Here is an 18,813-nt window from a genome sequence, read left to right on the forward strand (position 1 = left end):
AGAAACGCTTTATACAAACGCCTTTCAAACGCTGTAGCGTTGCAATTTCCGCCCTATGAATTCTCTACTGACCGTTTCAAAACTTTCAACGAATTTCCGCAAAACGTTCATACAAACGTCAAATAAACGCTTATAAAACTTCTCATTTTTGTCAGGGAACATGGCAAAGGTAGCGAACGCGCAGTCTATATATTATACGTCTATGTGTACGTTATGGCAACCATCTTAAGCGATCACTTTTTGGAAGGAAGAAGGAATCAAATAAGGTATGCAAAAATAAGGTACACATTAACGTGTCTGGACGTGTTCTATGTGCAATCTGTGCAACAGACTATAGAAATTATTATAAATAAATGTTGTGAAATAAGTGTTGTATCACAAAAAATAAGTAATGCTGTATAGTCAAGCTTGTGGTGTAACAGTAGCAACTGTTTCGATCAAAACATATACATAAAAAAAAAAAAAGTAATACGATGTATAATGGCTGAATTTGCACTAGATAATCACTTATTAAAAACTCATGTAAATTTATTGTTAAAACCCATCGCTGAAAATTATCTTAATTTAAGAATTAGATATGTATGTAACAACATGATCTCAGGTGATAAAGAAACTTTTATACAAAACTTATACTATTTAAAGGACAATAAATTGTGATAACAGAATTTAATATTATTTACAACCTTGACTTTTAATATTTGATATTATTGTTGCATATTAAAAGTATTTTCTTTCAACTATATCTTTATTTAATTATCGCAGTAAATTTTGAGCGCCACTATATTGAATGATTTTCTAGCATTTCAGCATAATAACATAATACGCTCCCGTATCTATACATGTAGACGCCCCCTCCTGTTTCTTTTTACTCAAAGTATGTAGATCTATGCGCATTTCCTCTAATGCTACCGCATGCTACCAAAGCACAAGCCTACAAAGAATCTGGCATCTCTGCCTGAGACTGCGGATTTGTTACATCGATAGAACGCTTTCTTTGCTGTATTAATCTTCATTTTTATTGCTCTGCGGGTGATACTCAGTAAGTACGTACCAGCTTGGTTTAGCTTTGCTAGTTGTAAGGTAAAAACAAAATACTCAAAGTATTTTTCAAGTAAAAAAAACTTAGTTTTTATAAGCTTGTTGGGTAGCTTCCTAGATAGTCAAATGTGAAAACTCAATATAAAGCAAATCATTGTAGATTAAGTTGCTCGCCAATTGCTGTTGTGTTGTTTTTCTTTAATGCAACGAAAATATTTTTGTCAATTCAGTATCGATATGCTGAGTTTTATTTATCAATCAATTGTTGTAGCCAATGTTTATGAAAAGTGAGTCAGCAATATGTGAGCAATATATGAGCAATAATTTTTATTCATAAGATGAGAAAAATAATATAAGTTTATTGCCGATGAGTTGTTGGGAACTTGCTATTATTATATTTTGAAAACTGTTGCTGGCAAGAACATACTGAAAAGAGGATACACCCTTTTGTTACATTGCTGAAAACATGAGTAATATTTGTAGCAAGTTGCCAACAACTTGCACTTAGTTGGCTATCTAGGTTCTTGCCAATTTTCTTTTTGCTCTCTTTGCCTGTCGTGGATAGGGATAAAAATCCTATTTTTGACATAGCCGAAGTTTCCTTTCTATTATGAAAGATGATCATAGTACTGAATCGGCTCTTCAAGGCTCGGTATCCGGATCCGGTGAGGGTTCTTTGAGTTTTTCTGTAACCAACCTAACCTAACCTCAGGGTCTTTGACTAGTCAGAATTCTGTCGGGGAAGTTGTGTGTGATTCTCTGCCGCCTTGTCGTGGTGGCGAAATTGGCGTCGTGGATAAAGCGGTTAAAAGATATGGGACAAGTCAGTCTTCTCTTCTTAAGAAGGCATATTCACCGTTGACAGAGGCACAACGAACACTTATGCTGAACAGATATGAGCCAGAGTTCTCTGGCCCATTCCCTGTTCACATCGAGATTGTGTACTTTAACAGAGGTGCTAAAGAACGCGGGTTCGGGCCCGCATGGTAGCGGATTGGCAAGCACTGCTACTTTGAGCTTTTTAGGTAAGCCTTTTTTGGGAAAAAGGTTGAATAAGCTTTTATACGAGCCGTTCTAGCATGCGTTTGATCTTAAGTTTATAGGAAAGAATAAATTTTCAATAACATTCCTTTCTTAGAAAGAGGCAAATAACTTTATAGATCTTATCTTTTTATGAAGGGTTGATAAGAATTCAATTATGAACAGAGAAGTACGTAGTTTTTATATTCTAACTTTTACGGCACCGGCGAAGGTTAACGGTTACGCACAGATTTCTATACTATACTAGATCGCTAAGTTAGTGGAGATGAAGCCATCAATCATCATTATTCGCATTACAAATGGCCGAACTTCCGGTCAACATCTATAATTTTGTATATTCTTATTATAAAAATCTGTCATTTATATCGCGTTATATTGTGCGTGTAAGAAACGTCAACGGTATTAACATAAAAAAAATTACATTAAAAATGCCACAAATTTGTTGTGCAAAATCTTGTAAGAATGTGTGTTACGTCCTGGCCCATGGATACGGTCGGGCTGTGGTGTGACGCAACAGTAAACGCGTCGTTTTCCATATCTCTCTCTACAGTGGACACGGAAGTCCTGCTGCGAGAGAGTCGAGCGAGTTTGTTTATGTTCGTTGACAGGTCAACGGCGTACGNCGTCGACACGATTTCTATTTGCGCGCCTGGCGCGTCGAAGTCCAAGTCCATTCATGTTATTTATTGAGAAAAAACGGAATTTATTGTATGTCGGCGCGTCACGTTGCAAGAAAAAGGGGCCCGTGGAGTCCCCAGGACGTAACATGTGTAACGTTTGTATTTCTTTACGTAAATATATCAGTGCTTTTAATGTCTATTCGTAAGTATATTTGACAAGCTAAGTGTAATATTAAAAAATTTGACATTTATTTAGTGTTTTGAAGTTGGCGCTTCTGTATTATGTAAATAGCGGCATATTCTAAGTCTGCTTCACTTTTTGTCTACTCTTACCACCTGTTAGCAATTTAGTGTACCATAGAAATCTGTGCGGTCACGGCTATTATAAACCAACTCTAAGTGAAAAAATCACACCTTTGGGTAACTGAATTGCGTTTGTCTCAAATTTTCGAGTAGTTAGACAGTATGTTCTCCGGAGGGTTGATGACGATGATACTGGGAAAGATGTTCTTTTTAATATTAACATGTCGAATGCCATGGTACCGGTGACCGACAATGCCACAATTAATAAAAATACATAATTTAAGTAAATGAAAATACTTTTAAAATTTTCAATTATACTATCGTTATTAGAAATATGTAAAGAAACTGCATTCAATATATAAAAATAGTTTTATTTATATTGTGTACATCAAGTTATACTTTAAATAAAGTTATACGTGCATGTTGTGATGTGTCGTATTAAAACACGTTAATATAGAAGTTGTTTGATGTGTTAGGTTTTTGGGAGTTTATTTAGGGTGCTTTCCAACAACGGAACACTGTCATACACTGTGACACAGTGTAACACAGTGTCGATTTGTAGTTGGAACGCTTTTTAGCTTTTAGTTTTCATCGTCAGAGTGCAGAACAATTACTTTACATAAGTCATTTAAGTTTTCCGGCATATATGCGTAATGAATATGGTATATTTTAAACTAAAAAATGGCTCGCTAAAAAATAACCAAAGTAAGTAACCATTGTTGCGGAAGTATCGATTCTCGGTCTTCTTCTCAATAGATAACATAATTTTTAGATTCCTTAGCATATATTTTTGCTATAACAATTATTTTATCTACATTATATTATATATTATTATATATATTATTATTATATATTAAAAAAATGAATTATGATACATTAAATTCCATGCATAGAATAAATCATATACATAATACATGCACAAATTACAAATTTTATATCAGATTTTATTTCAGTTTTAATTTATAAAAGTTGAAATTAGATTAGAAAATGGCTTTTATACTGAATAAATTATACTGATATGTAAATAAATAAACTTACATTCGTTATTAACATCCACATTATCGTTTGTAAATAAAACATTGTTACTATCCATATATATATTTTTGTTTGTGAAACATTTATGGAAAAGTGTTGTGTCTAATATTGCAATATATGCATTGCAATGTTAGCAAAACCATCTGCTTTAATAATTAGGTAATAAAATTATTATTTAATCATTATTAAAATTGATATTTTTTAATTGCATACTGAAATATAAATATATTGCAGAATTGTAGAAGATTAATATTTTAAGGACATCAAGTGACACGAGATCAATTAAAACACGAGAGAATAGTTATGTCAATACTTATTATTACATTTTTATAACAAATAATAAAATAATTTAAAAAATATGTATCACATACCTTCCATGATTAATACTGTTCCGAATATAATTTAAAAGCACAGCAGAAAACAGTCTACAAGAATAGCATTCCATAGAAAAATAAACCGAAAAAAGTTGGTATCCATGGAGTGACACAGTTGAACACAGCATTTTAGCTGTGTATAATTGCGTCAATTTGTGTCGTAGTTGGAAAGCACCGAAGTGTACACAGTGTTACACAGTGTCGCCTGTGTACGTAGTTGGAAAGCACTCTTAGATTACTCATTGTGTTGCTGAAAGCGACATGTAACTGAGATCCGAAAACGTGTACTTTTTTGCATTAATATATTCAAAGCCATCGCTGGAATAAGATGAAGTGCTCACTCCAGTATATTTTCCATGGCGTTTAAGGGACTGGTTCGGTTGGTCCTGGACTGGGGTTGATAGGTTACCTCACCTCTGGAACACAGAGAGAGCCTGATATGTAATAGACTCTAGTTGCCTATATCTGCATTATTAGTGACCTTATGCGCACAACTCTTACCAATGTACTTTTAGATTTGATCAACGAGCAGCCTCTTCTATGCAGGCACAGGTACTTAACACGCAAGTATGTGTGTCGTGTTGCCTCTCGGTTTCACCAGTTAAATTCATCGCTGGGAGAACAGCTCCAGTCTTAAAACCCCATTTACGAAGACAATAATTTTGATCTGTTTGACATATTCAAACTATATAAGTGACACTTATAGTTTAACAAGCAAAGGCTTTGTTTTACCTAGTCTTTTGTCTTTATCCGCTACTTTAAGTGCACTGTGGATTTAGACACCGGCCTAAGCATCAGATCAGCCCATTCCCCCTACCAACGGCTCTAGACTCCTGTTTTCCGAAAATTTTTTTTTAAGAGGGAAATTCGCCGTTATTTCCTATTATTTTGATCTTACTCATTATAACCGAATAAATAACCATTCTTCTATCTTTGATGCTGAAGCCCAGGCTCTTATATGCGCTCTCGAATATATTAATAATGAATTCGAGTTTAGTCTTTTTTATATAGATTCACTCAGTGTTCTAAGATGCATTGAAACCTTTAGATCCTAAAAAGAAACTTGGCGGCCGCCAAGTGTCCTGTGAGTTCGCTTATTCCTGATCTTAAGGAGGTTCAATGGTTACAAAAAAATGCAGAGATTGCAACGAAATTTAGAAATGTGATTAATTAGGGATTCAGAAATTTGCCTAAATTTTGTTCAATATTTGTTATTGAATATTTTCTTAAAAAATAAAGCTGTGAAGTTCAAGTTATTAACTAGAGTTTTTATGGAAAGCAGCATATGTGGATGTTATTTTAGTGAAAATAGTATAAGAAAAATGCAGAGATGCAAAAACAAAACATACGTATTAATTGTTAAATACTCGAAGAATAATTTCGTATTTGTTTTGAAGTACTTTACCGATCATTTAGTAAAGTAATTATCATTGAACTCTAAATTTTTACAATATACTATACTCTTTCGAGCAGAAGACATGACAACAGCGCAATTCATATATATATATATATACACAAATGTTTGACGACTAACTTTATTGGGTGCGTTCAGACAACTCAATTGTTGAGTGATTATCGCTTGTGATTGAATCCTACTTTTAGAATCGTGATAGCTTTAGAGGAATAGTCATATCACAAGTGATGATCACTCAACAGTTGAATTGTCTGAACGCATCTATTGAATTCAAAATATATTTATTATGTTATATTAGTCTCTTTTTCAATATTTTGTAACAACAATAGTTGCTTACAAAATGAGCAATACATGTTATTTGCCATGTGCTGAATATTTACTATTCTATTGCCTTCAATGCTACAGACTGAGGCTATTGCATGTTCTGACTTTATCTCAAATTTCTTTCTTCTTTTTCCGTTTCTTTTTGCTATTCGTTGTATCATCCCAGTAAACAATTTGTTCGCAATTTGCCGGCAAATTGTCAGCAATTTTAAGCAAATATACTCTGCAAATTGGCATCAACTGTGTCCGCATTAGGCTTCGATTTTGTTGCCAAAGCTTGTCGACAAAAAGTAACAGCAAATTGCTAGCAAAAACCGAGCAAAGCTTGATACATATTGAAACATATTTTGGTCTGAGACTAAATTGACGCCAAATATGAAGCAAGATCTGCGCAACACGACACAGCTTTGCTTGGTTTTTGCCAGCAAGTTGCTGTTATGTTTTGTCAACAAGCTTGAATATATTTTTGCTAGCAATTTTCCAACATTGCCAGACAAAACAAACTCTGCATCATATTTGATGTCTTTCTGCTAAAAAAATTTAAAACAAGCATTTGGCAAAATCTGTTTCGACAGATTTGGTTATCTAGGATAGCATCGTGCACTTTTTTTTAACAAACTTTTTTTTTTTTAACAAATTTTCTTTTATATTTATACATTTCAGACGACATTGTCTACACTCGCTCTTAGGTTAGCGATGCGAAATCATCGAGTCGAATACTGTGTTACAAAGCTGCCAACACAAATTATTCAACCAAGAAATTGCGTTGTTGTCAAACTTCTTTCATTAATTTTTAGTTGAAAATAAAAATAAATAATTTATTAGAAGTTCTTTATTTTATAAAATATATGTTTAGTAATTATTTTTATTTTATTTTTGTTATTATTTCGCGAAATATTTGTGCTAGCAATAATGTTAAAAACATTAAAAATAATTTATCTTAGGGTGGTACCTCTGACATCTTTCAATGTTAAAAGATAGGATGCCTCCTTCGCGCCTTACTCTCCTGCAAGATACCACTGAACCTCCTTCAGGCGGTACTGGATACCGACTATAGAGATCTGTAAATTGACGTTTTTATAACCTAAATTTCTTTATTTTTTAATTTTATTTACTGCACAACATTAAAAGCGCTTCTACAGAAGCAAATAAATATACAAAACTATATAAAGTTTTTGAAAATGGGTATATAATGCTTTTTTGAACTTGTTTTTCATTCATAATGATAGTATATGGTAGCAAATACACATCATCACAATATTACTTTTTGTGGATCAATTAGACAACCAAATCATATTCTGAGTGTTTCATTAGATTGTTTTGTGTCGTACGTATTGCTGTAGTTCAGTGTAAATACGTACATAAGCTTAGAAATAATTTTATATACATGATGATATGATAAGGTTATAGAAGGAAACTGTATAAGAAAAAATTTATGCTGAATTTTGACATTTTAAAGAACAACAGCAAACTCTTAGCACAAGTTACTTATTTCTGTAGAAGCATTTTGGATTTGATGCAGTAAATACGGCACAAAACGAAATATTAAAACGTCGATTTACAGATCTCTATAGTCGGTATCCAGTACTCTCTTAAGAGGATGATGAACCTGTTTTACACATTTCGTAATTCAAAGATTTTGTAAAACAGAGAATATACTAAAGATTTCTATAAGGCATAAGAATTCAAGAAAAACAAAACAAAATTTACAGATTGTTATTACATAAAATACATTTTTGCTTTACATGCAAAATTGACTGTACGCATCTGAACAAAATATCGTTATAAAAAATTAGAAACATAGACAAATATTTTGAGTGCTTCAAAAAGAATTTTGAAGCTTTGTAAGACAAGAAAATTTTGAACTAAGATTAGTACAATTTTAAAGAAGCGCCGGAGAGACACATCCGTCTATTCTCGTCTCTCTTATGTCATCTATCTTTGTTTTGATCCGACTCGATCCCGAGAGATGGCGTCACTTATCCAACAGCGTAGCGGCTGAGCGACAGCTGAATCGGTCACTCGTCAGTAATAATCCTAGGAATTTAATCACTTTATTATGATAATTATTGATATATTATTAATAATTGTTTAGAATTAGCATAATTTATATCGCTGAATGTAATTGTAACAATTATTCTTTACAAATCAATATTAAGATGACGATAATGATAAAAAAACTGTTTGCTTTCTTGTACAAAATGTAGAGAAAATTCGTGATAATCAAGTGTGTTTGCGTACACTTCCAGCCAATACATATGTAGCGTGAAGAATTTTGCGTTCATAGATAAGAAGTAGAAAATATTCGGAAATAATCTCGCATTTTGATGTTATTATCTATTGTTATTATCTATTTTACGTTAAATATTTTGCAAATATATTTACTGTTATCAAAAGAAATTTACAAGTTTTGCATGAGATAGCCTCTGTAAAAGCTAACAAAATATTGTTTGGGAAAGTACATGAATTCATCGTATTTATTATCAATAATATATCTATCTTGTAGAATATCTCATTTGAACGTCAAAGCACAAAACAATTCACTTCTCTCACAGATACTCAAGTTTATTCAAAGTCACCATAGTATGTTCTCTTACATATCTTACAATTACGATAATGAATATTCTCTCTTATCTCTAACTGGTTTTCAAAAAATTAAGCTGAACTTTTTATCAGACTCATCCTGTATAACCAAATATGATATTTGTTTATATACATATAAAGGATTTTTTTCCAGGTTTCTGACAATGAACTATTTTTCATATCGAAAAAACCACTTCTTCTGCTACTTTATCATTATATACTTATTTACACATCACTATACGCGCACATAAGAAATATGCTAATTTTTAAAAATGTACTGTTACTTTTTTTTTATTGTTGTCCGTTGCGTAATCCCGTGTTAAATTGTCTCTTGTATCGAGAAGCAAACGTACTATTATATTTTTTTATCATAAACTTGCATGTCACGGCCTCATAATAATGAATCGTAAGAAATATACTGCACATCAAAAGCGATTTCCGAGTAAGACATGCGGAGTTCGACGGATCTTGTACTCGTGCTCGTTTCATTATTTCCACGAAAGACGTGGTTTATTACAAGATGAAAACGTCGTTGTTATAGTACTAAGTGCGACAGCGATGAGGTACAACCGTTACATAAATAATAAAAACCGTATTGTCTCGTTGCGATATTTTTATTCGGGTTAAATAAAAATTTAATCAGAAAAAGAAATTTGTATGCAAAATCAGAAAAAAGATGTTTTAATGTGGTGTGATATTGAAATGAGCAGTTTTTCGAATGCAAATATGTACTCTATAAATGTCGAGTCACGCGTATCTGCGACTCTTATCGGCGTTTAGTGCGCTATCACTTGTACAACGCATGGAGCGCTCTTTTGTATTCATCCCGGAATTTTGTGATGTACCACAATTGGTCGTATTTCGATAACAAGCAAACTTTGTTTGAATTTAGGCAGACTGTATTTTACATAAAGGTAGAGTGCAAGATAGAGAAATCTTCCATAAACTTTTTTAGTAATCGTTTCACAAACTTGTATGAATTTCCATTAATCATTTCATAAAGTGATAAGAGTGACATTGATGAAGACCGATTAGATTATTTGGTGTGTGTTTCTTTAGCGAATCTCATTCTATGAATCGTTCGAATATTTTCTTCGCTTTTATTACGGGCGACAAAACACAACCGTTATTTTTCTTTCTAGTTCGTTGAATTTTATTTGCAAATTTACACATCAACAAGTAACGTATAAATGAAAGCGTTCGGATCACCAACTAAGAGTTTCCGCACAAACTTTTTCGTAGCGCGTTAAGTTACGTTAAGTACTAGACATAAACTTAGATTTGTACATAACTTTAAACTTTATTCAACGCACAAACAAACTTAACGTACAACGTTTATGCTACATTGAGTTACTTTTATTTGTGCGTTTAATAAAATTCAAGTTTACGTACAAATCTAAGTTTATGGCCAGTACTTAACGTAACGTAACGCGTTACAAAAGAATTTGTGAGGAGGCGCTAACTTCTGGGAACTCACATTGAATTAAATATATCAAGAGGCACTGTAGTGCCTTACGTCAAGTTTACGCATAACGAGGGGTAAATGTTCAGTATAGGGGACGATGCTCCGATGATCTTGACCGTGACATATGTTGTCAAGGATATGTCCCTGAGTAACAATGTAAAGGTTTAGTCGTCGCTTTGTTCATTAAAAAGATATAAACAAAACAAAGTTCTTTAAGAAATTTTTTGACACCTTAAGACTACTTTTTCTGTTATTTTTGTTCATGTTGTAAGCGTAGAAGTAAATGTTCAGTACTTTTTCATTGCTGAAAATTCACAGCAAGCAGAAAATTTATCGCTAGAACGATTTTTGTGATGTTTTCAAATTGCCATAAATTTTCAGCAATAAAAAATTTTTGAGACATCAGAAATAACTCATTGAACTCAAGAGATTTTACAAAACTCAGCGTAACCTTCAAATAACCTTGGAAGTTTGTCATAACTACAAATCAGCAAAAAATGAAATGACCTTGAATGACCTTGAAACTTGTAAGAAAAAAAATGTTATCTCAAGAGTAATGTTTCTGCAAAGTTTGGTGACAATCTGATCAGTTATTCAAAAGATATAGCGATTTTTGAGCGTACAAACTCGCTGAAACACCCTGTATATTGTCCAATATGTACGAGTCATCACATGACGTCATATAGCGACAGCGTACGGGAGCGGAAAATAAAAAAACTTTTTCAATTCAAAATGAAGAGTTTTGATTGTTCTTAATGATGCTGAGTAGTGACGGTTTTTGGTCAAAATCACGGAAATCTGTATGTATGTCCATTAAACAATAAAGATTGTAAGATGTATAAATCAATATCAAATTGAGAATCTTCCTCTGGCTCATGAAGTTTATTAAACTTAATAAATAAATAAATAAAAACTAGCAATAAATAAAAACTAGCAAAACTAGCATCCTATATGAATTTAAGAATTGAAATTTCAATTCGAAAAACACACGTGAAAACGTGAATTTACTTATATATGTGTACACACATATAAGACATATTTTCCGCACAACATCCTGCGAACGGCTCCTTAAGACTTATTTATTCATTTATTAAATTGTAAGATGTAATTCTAAATTAAAGAGTAATTCTGTCTAAATTTTCGCAACTGAAGAAAACTCATGTCAGAGTTGAAACGTTTTGCATGCTTATTTTATTTTATATTTACGTACAACGAAATATATTGTTTTGAATTAACAACCATCTATTTTGCTCGAAACCTGTTTTATTATTGTTATTGTTGTTTAAAACGAGCGGAATAAGTATCTACAAAAGGTCACTACTCTCCGAATTCAATGAGGTTGACATATGTTGTCAAGGACACCTCCTTGAGTAACGATCAAAAGGTTTTAGCCGTTGTTCGTTGTTTTTTAATAAAAAGTTATTAAAAAAAATGAGATCGTGACCGAATGTTGGAAATTTCCAGTTTTTTTATTTATTCTGTGTAATGCTGTGTGTTTTTATTGTTATCATAATGCATTGTAAGTATTATTCATTGTTTTGTAGCCGAATATCATATAATGGACATCTCTGACATTATTGTGAAAAATTGATCTATCCGTTCTTTATGTGCAAAGCCCCCCCCCCCCCGACGTTTAACACTAGAACTACCAGTCAAAATGACTGGTTTTAGATTTTTATTTCAAGATTACTCAAATTTATAATATTGTATTTCAGAAGTTTTTTATGACGTTTTTGCAATATATAATATGAAGAATTAAATTTATCAATTTGTCATAAAAAATTTCTAAAATGCAAAGCCATTAATTTGAGTAATTTTTAAATGAAAAGTTATCACTAGTCATTTTGACTGCTACGGTAATTCTAGTGTTAAATAAGTATTCAGCTATGTAGAATTTGTAATGTTCTATTGATGTGGCAATATTTCATAATGTAGAATATTTGCTTGCATATTACGCCAAATTCTTTCAATATTTTGTGTGTGACAATGTGTAGTTGGATCAACGAAGTTGGTTTTATGATTTATTGTGTAATGATTATAACCGTATGAAAATCAATCTCATTGTATACTAGCCAACAGTCACTATATATTATTGATCTCGGAGCAATATAATTTCTTATTTCATGTAACAAAGTTTTCAAAGTTTTTTACTTATTCAGACTCTACATATTTGAAAAGTAAATATTTCGTTTGTATGATATCTTATTGTATACATATAAGCGGTGAAGGCGAATATATGTCATTGCGATAGTAATGTACAAGCCTTGACAAGCAATGTATATCATGTATAACGTTGAATCAAAATAACAAAACTATTTTTGTATTCTTTTTGTTCGTGTTGTAAGCGTGTAGGCAGGGGGGAGAGGCTACACATAATAATTTCGTAGTAAAATTACACATGTATACAATCAAAAAATCAAAATATATCTATACACTTTATTTGATGACGTCAAATGGCGTCATATTGGCGGTCTCTCTCTCTAAAAGTTAAAAAACTCTAAACCTGATTTGCACCCTTCTGTAACTTTCCCTGCGTCTTCGCCAATGCACATAACATAGAGAAATTCGCGGTGGATATTTCACTGCTGTTGCTGTAGGTTTACAAATTGTGAATAAAACAATCAAATAAATGAAGAATAAAGCAAGCAAATTTGCAATTTGAAAAACAAACAATAAGTTAAAACTATATGTAACAGTTATCGAGTATCTCGGCGAAATAAACGATAAAATCGATAGTTCTCGAACAAAAGTGCTTACTGTATATTTTACTTTATAAAGCGTGATAAACTTTCTAACAAATTTTCTTTCATAAAACACCTAAATGTTCTATACATTTCTGATTTTCTATTTTTGTAATATATAATAGTTTTTTATTTAATATATGCTGCAATTATATATTTTCTAACAAAAATAGTCAATATGCGTGGCAGATTAACCGGATTAACGGCATTCAAAATGTACTTCAATTGTATTTTATTCTTTTACATCATAAATGTAAGTTATAGCATAACACAAAGTCATTCGGCTCTCCAATGCATTTGAGAAGTGACATTGCATATAAAGTGACCTTGCGTATGTAGAAGTCAGATAAGGCGACAATTCTGAGACGAGTAATATTGCCTTTTAATACAGATACACGCACTGAAAAAATTTATTTGAACAGAGGACAAGATTTCTTCATCTCATCAAAATTCAGATCATTAATTGTCGGTAGTATTGCAAATATATTTTTGAAGACATTACAACAAATTAAGACATTAAAAAAGCACTATTTATTTAAGAATAACATAAAAGAATCAGTAAATTTTATTTTTTTAGTATTTAGTATTTAGTTTCCTGTTCGAGTAATTAAAGTACAAAGTTATTGATCTCGTATGTTGACTTGTATTAATTAATATATCTTTTAATATAATTGAGATTTAAGTGATTTATAATAGATTTATAATAGAAAATACATATAATTTTTATTCTTTACAAATTATTATAGAGGACCACCAAGATGTTCTAAGAATCACGAGAAGACACTTTTGAAGATAAATCTGAAGAAGTGATGTTCACACGTTAATCAATTCAGCTAATATCTCACACTTCGTACCAAAGAGGGTCATCAAAGATTTAAAGCGCGATAAAGCGATAAAGTCAATAGAGCGATCGATCGTGGGAGATATTGACAAGAAGCCGATGAGATACGTGATTTATATATCGAATTATTCTGAATTACATCGAGTGATCAATCTCAGTTAGTGTTGAGAAAGAGAACAAATCTTGCAGACGATGTTTGTAAATTCTTAATAACACAATTGAAAAAATCAATTATTAAAATGGTGAAGAAATATTTTATTTAATATGTAGAAAATCAATTAAGTCGCAAAAATAGAACCGACACGTGCCGGTTATTGATAATTGTTATGAGCTGATAAGTTAAACGATCGTTTTTAATCGTATTGATTGAAGTGACATACAAAACTCGTGATTTAATGACGCGCGCAAGGAGCTATGGATTCAACGACAATCAAATCGAAACCAAACCCAAGAGAAAAGGCAAACGTTGTATCAATATTGCTGTGGTGGTGAGTTGCACAATGTTTTGTTACATTATCTTACATCATCAAAGTTGTTTGTAACATATAAGAGTTTGTAACATATAAGAGTTTTCTTAAATTGTATTTTTTATATATATCTTTATAAAATTTGTATGTTAAAAACAGTACGTGTAATATGTGTTTAGAATAAATGTGTTAAAAACCTTGTGATTTTAATATTCGAGATAGTTACTTTGAGATAAACTTTATATATGTTTTTTTCTCATCTCATATGCGTGCGTGCGTGCGTGCGTGCGTGCGTGCGTGCGTGCGTGCGTGCGTGTGTGTGTGTACAGTAGGGAGCACTATATCGTGCGGCTCCAGGGGAAGTATTTCTCGGAAATTTTTGTTCTAGCTGCTCCTATTACTGCGCGCTGCTTTCCTCCGATCTCGGGCTGCTGGCAGAGACTGAAGGAGAACGACGCGCGATAGTAGAAGCAGTCAAAGGAGAAATTCCCGAAAAATACTTCCCTATATATGATGCTCCCTACTGTATACAGGGTGTCCGTGAAATTTTAACACANCCGAAGTATGGAGATAGAGTGAATGAAACTGAATCGAAAAGTTATTTGCCATTTTGCGAAATTCGCAATAGTTATTGAGATATGAATTAATAAATGTGAACCAATGAGCGCGTGGAAAGCGATGGTCCTAACTCTGTAGGCGTGTATGATTGACCATGTTCAGCAGACTGAGCAGATCAGTGAGCACTTACGGCCGATTTCTTCATACCTCTCGATAGCTATCCTCTGGATAAATTCCTCTGAGAACCAATAAGGAGAACCAATTTTGGNAGATATCTTCTAGATAAAGTTATCGAAAACTTATCTAGAAGTGAAAAAATTGGCTGTTAGTGATTCTTCAATATGATTGGTTTCTACACTTAAATCCAGCGAAGATCTAAAGGCAAGATTCATTCATATTAAAGAATCACTAAGCGATCACTGATCTGCTCAGTCTGCTGAACGTGGCCATTGTCAGTATAAGATTAATGGCATAAATCTGACATACATCTGTATTCGGCGGTTCGTAGCGAAGCAAGCAGCGTTCGAGGGGAGGTGAGAAGCCTCTGCTCTCCGCGATCAGCTGATCAACGCGATGTAACGAACAATTCTCCGTGTAGTGCAACAATTGCGCGAGAATGGTTGTCTCGTACACAATCATGAACCAGTTGGTGCACCACTCTTCAATAAGAGTCGATCAGCTGATCGCGATGTATGCCAGATGTATGCCATTAATCTTATACTGACAATCATACACGCCTACAAAGTTAGGACCATCGCTTTCCACGCGCTCATTGGTTCACATTTATTAATTCATATCTCAATAACTACCCAGATAACCAAATTTGTCGAAACACATTTTGCCAAATGCTTGTTACACATTTTGCCAAATGCTTGTTACACATTTTATTAGCAGAAAGACATCAAATATGATGCAGAGTTTGTTTTGTCTGGCAGTGTTACAAAATTGCTAGCAAAAATATATTCAAGCTTGTTGACAAAATATAACAGCAACTTGCTGGCAAAAACCAAGCAAAACTGTGTCGTGTTGCGCAGATCTTGCTTCATATTTGGCGTCAATTTGGTCTCAGACCAAAATACAATATACCCAGCAAACAATTTGGTTGCGAAATGTCGCGGTTTTGTCGCCAACCGCCGGCGAAATTTGTAAACCAAATCTATATCCATCTGTGTCCTCATTAGGACATGGTTTGGCGATCATATCTGTCAAACATGTGAGATGTCAAAATGAAATCAAAATCATAACAAGTCTGCCACTAGCAAAGCAAAGCCAAAGTGACGCACCAAATCCAGAACAGATTTGGTGATCGTTTGTTGGCGCCAAAATCGCGCCAAATACACATTATATCTGTTACCAAAACTGTCAACAAAACAGTAGCAAATACAGACTAAATCTGCCGTTAGAAGCGCCGACAGATTGTTACCAAACGCAGATCAGATCTGTCCCCTAGAATCCAAGTGGAATTACTATAAAAAAAAAAAAAGAAAATCAGTGGTATATCGCCTTATCGGAAGAGAATTAATTCGAGATTTCACTCGAATTAATTTCTAGAAACCTGATTCAGCTCGTTGATCAACCGATGAACTCCATTGAAAGAGACCGAATTTGAAAAAATCCTAAATGTGATAGCGGGATTTGAACTCGAGACCTCCAAATATTCGCAGCTCCTGCACTCAGTCCGCGAGACCACTTGTGTTCCTTACTACCATATAATTATTTTTATCTATTTATTCTCAAGCTATCTTACATTTCATTTATTATTTATTTCAATTATTATTTTACTAAAAATGTTGCGATGCAATGTACCTGCAACAATAAATAAAAATACTTTTCTTATTATTCTTAAATATAATTTAAAGTACGTTTTTACAACGCGAACAAATGTTTTGTTAATATATGCTGATACTTGAATAAACAAAGTGTTTTTTAGTGGATTTTTGGTCACTGAAAATGAATCCGGCGGCGAAATCGACCTAACACGTCAAATTTCTGAGAAAATTAAAGTTAAATGTATAACATACTGTCTATTAGCGTGAGAAAGAGCATATCAATGTATCTCATTCACACTAGTGGACATTGTGTTACACAGTGTCGACCGTACGTCGACACCTAGGAAAGCACTTATTGTTTCATATTACTCAACAAATACGAGAATAATACATTAAACTTATGATTGCTTCGTTGCCGAATGCGTATAAACAGAAGTATTAAAATCTTACAGTTGAACTTTGCCGGTTCCAGCATAAGTTAACAGTTATTACCCGCATAAACAAGGTCTAACTGTAAAAGACTGTTCAATGTGTGTTAACAATCTGTTATCAACACAGGCGACAGATATGATCGCAGATAATCGCCATTTTGTTGTCTAGATGTCAAACAGACATTAGTTTAGTAGTCTTGCGTGCAAACAGTCCGCACGTATGCACGAACAGATCTGCTTGGCGTTTCCTGGCAATCTGTCGTCAATGCGTTCAACAGATCGACCCGACTGCGGTCACCGTTTTGTCATAAACAGATGCTCGTACGGTTTGCAGACTGTTTGGTCACAGTATTGCTAAAAGCAGATCTGCTTGCTATCAATCATCTATTTGTTGTCAATTTCACTAACATATATGGAATCATTTTGGCCGCAATACTCTCATGTATTTGCCAAAAGAGTTGTTGCGTTTTTTGTCTCTATGTGCTAACAGTTTTGGCAGCACCAAAGCATGTTTCCGTATTGTAGCATTTCTGCACACAGTTTCTGTTGCTAAGGTCTGCGCAGTCAGAAATTGTTTGCTGGTATTTCAATATGTATCAAGCTTTGCTCGGTTTTTGCTAGCAATTTGCTGTTACTTTTTGTCGACAAGCTTTGGCAACAAAATCGAAGCTTAATGCGGACACAGTTGATGCCAATTTGCTGAGTATTTTTGCTTAAAATTGCTGACAATTTGCCGGCCAATTGCGAATAAATTGTTTGCTGGGTATTGCGAATTTCGCAAAATGGCAAATAACTTTTTGATTCAGTTTCACTCACTCTATCTCCATACTTCGTCAAAATTTTACGGACACTTTGTATATGTATATATACAAGGTGTCCCAGAATTGGTGTAACATCTCTCGTAGATAGGTAGAAGAAGGAAAACTAAGTCAATAAGTCCTATACCATTTTGCTAGATTTGCAATAGTTATCGAAATCTTAATTAACAAATATTCGCGAATAAGCGTGCATCGGGCTGTCTTATGCGCTTAACACGTTCACGCCGGGGCGAAAATCTACGTTTTTTCGCGTGAGGCGGGACTGTCTTATCTCCTTACGCTTCGTGGGGCGGGGCAACACTGTTGCGAGTTCGAACGCGCTTATTTTTTTAACGACTAAGTTTCTGAAAACAAGTGACCCATCGGTGGGTCACGACGCCCCACGGAATAGTCAAGTGTGACCCACCGGTGGGTCACGCCGCCCCACGGAACAGTCAGGTGTGACCCACCGGTGGGTCACACCGGCGTGAACGTGTTAAGACAGCCCAGTGCGCTTCGCGCGCTTACGATGTTACTCGTAGCAGCATATGGGAAGAGCTAATATAACAGCATATACTCTCTCTATAACATATACATATTAAAATGTAATTGCGAAGCGCGCCGAGCTGTTCTACGTGCGTAAGACAGCCCAATGTACGCTTATTCGCGGATCTTTGTTAAAATTTCGGTAACTATTGCGAATCTAGCAAAATGGTATAGGACTTATCGACTTAGTTTTACTTTTTCTACCTGTCTACGAAAGATGTTAGGTTAGGTTAGATTAGGTTATACATCTCATATATTATACATATGTGTGTGTATATATACAGGGTGTCCCAGAATTGGTTTAACATCTCTTGTAGACAGGTAGAAGGAATAAAACTGAGGTGAAAAGTCCTATACTATTTTGCTAGATTCGCAATAGTTACCGAGATTTTAATTAACAAAGATCCGCGAATAAACGTGCATCGGGCTGTCTTACGCGCGTAGGACAGCCCGGCGCGCTTCACAC

The 18,813-nt window shown here is 33.8% G+C and overlaps 1 protein-coding gene and 2 long non-coding RNA genes across 12 annotated transcripts in view; 1 reads left to right on the plus strand and 2 right to left on the minus strand.

The window, feature by feature from the left end:
- The window catches only part of LOC109861596 (multidrug resistance-associated protein 4-like), a 39,688-nt gene that overhangs the window by 7,492 nt on the left and 13,383 nt on the right, over window positions 1-18,813 (plus strand). For 5 of the 9 annotated variants that reach the window (XM_020441308.1, XM_020441315.1, XM_020441317.1 and 2 more), the window contains exon 2: window positions 13,685-14,267. The exons of 1 other annotated variant lie outside the window; for it this stretch is intronic. In XM_020441308.1, coding sequence (XP_020296897.1) covers window positions 14,194-14,267 — 74 coding nt within the window. In that variant the 5' untranslated portion in view covers window positions 13,685-14,193. Of the gene's footprint in view, window positions 1-155; window positions 267-9,548; window positions 9,647-13,684; window positions 14,268-18,813 lie in introns of those variants that run through there. 3 more of the 9 variants (XM_020441314.1, XM_020441309.1, XM_020441310.1) reach the window with 3 other exon arrangements.
- LOC109861598 lies at window positions 4,231-5,452 on the minus strand. 2 transcript variants are annotated; one of them, XR_002250999.1, is made up of 3 exons: window positions 5,144-5,452; window positions 4,913-5,043; window positions 4,231-4,827 (listed from the first exon to the last, which is right to left on the minus strand). It is a non-coding gene; the product is annotated as an uncharacterized LOC109861598 (long non-coding RNA). The 2 variants fall into 2 exon arrangements; XR_002250998.1 differs by having other exon boundaries at window positions 4,913-5,078.
- On the minus strand, window positions 7,850-9,425 carry LOC109861599. The gene is made up of 2 exons (XR_002251000.1): window positions 9,017-9,425; window positions 7,850-8,186 (listed from the first exon to the last, which is right to left on the minus strand). It is a non-coding gene; the product is annotated as an uncharacterized LOC109861599 (long non-coding RNA).

This window comes from Pseudomyrmex gracilis, unplaced genomic scaffold, assembly GCF_002006095.1.
Source record: "Pseudomyrmex gracilis isolate BER0280 unplaced genomic scaffold, ASM200609v1 scaffold_859, whole genome shotgun sequence".
Classification (NCBI taxonomy): Eukaryota; Metazoa; Arthropoda; class Insecta; order Hymenoptera; family Formicidae; genus Pseudomyrmex; species Pseudomyrmex gracilis.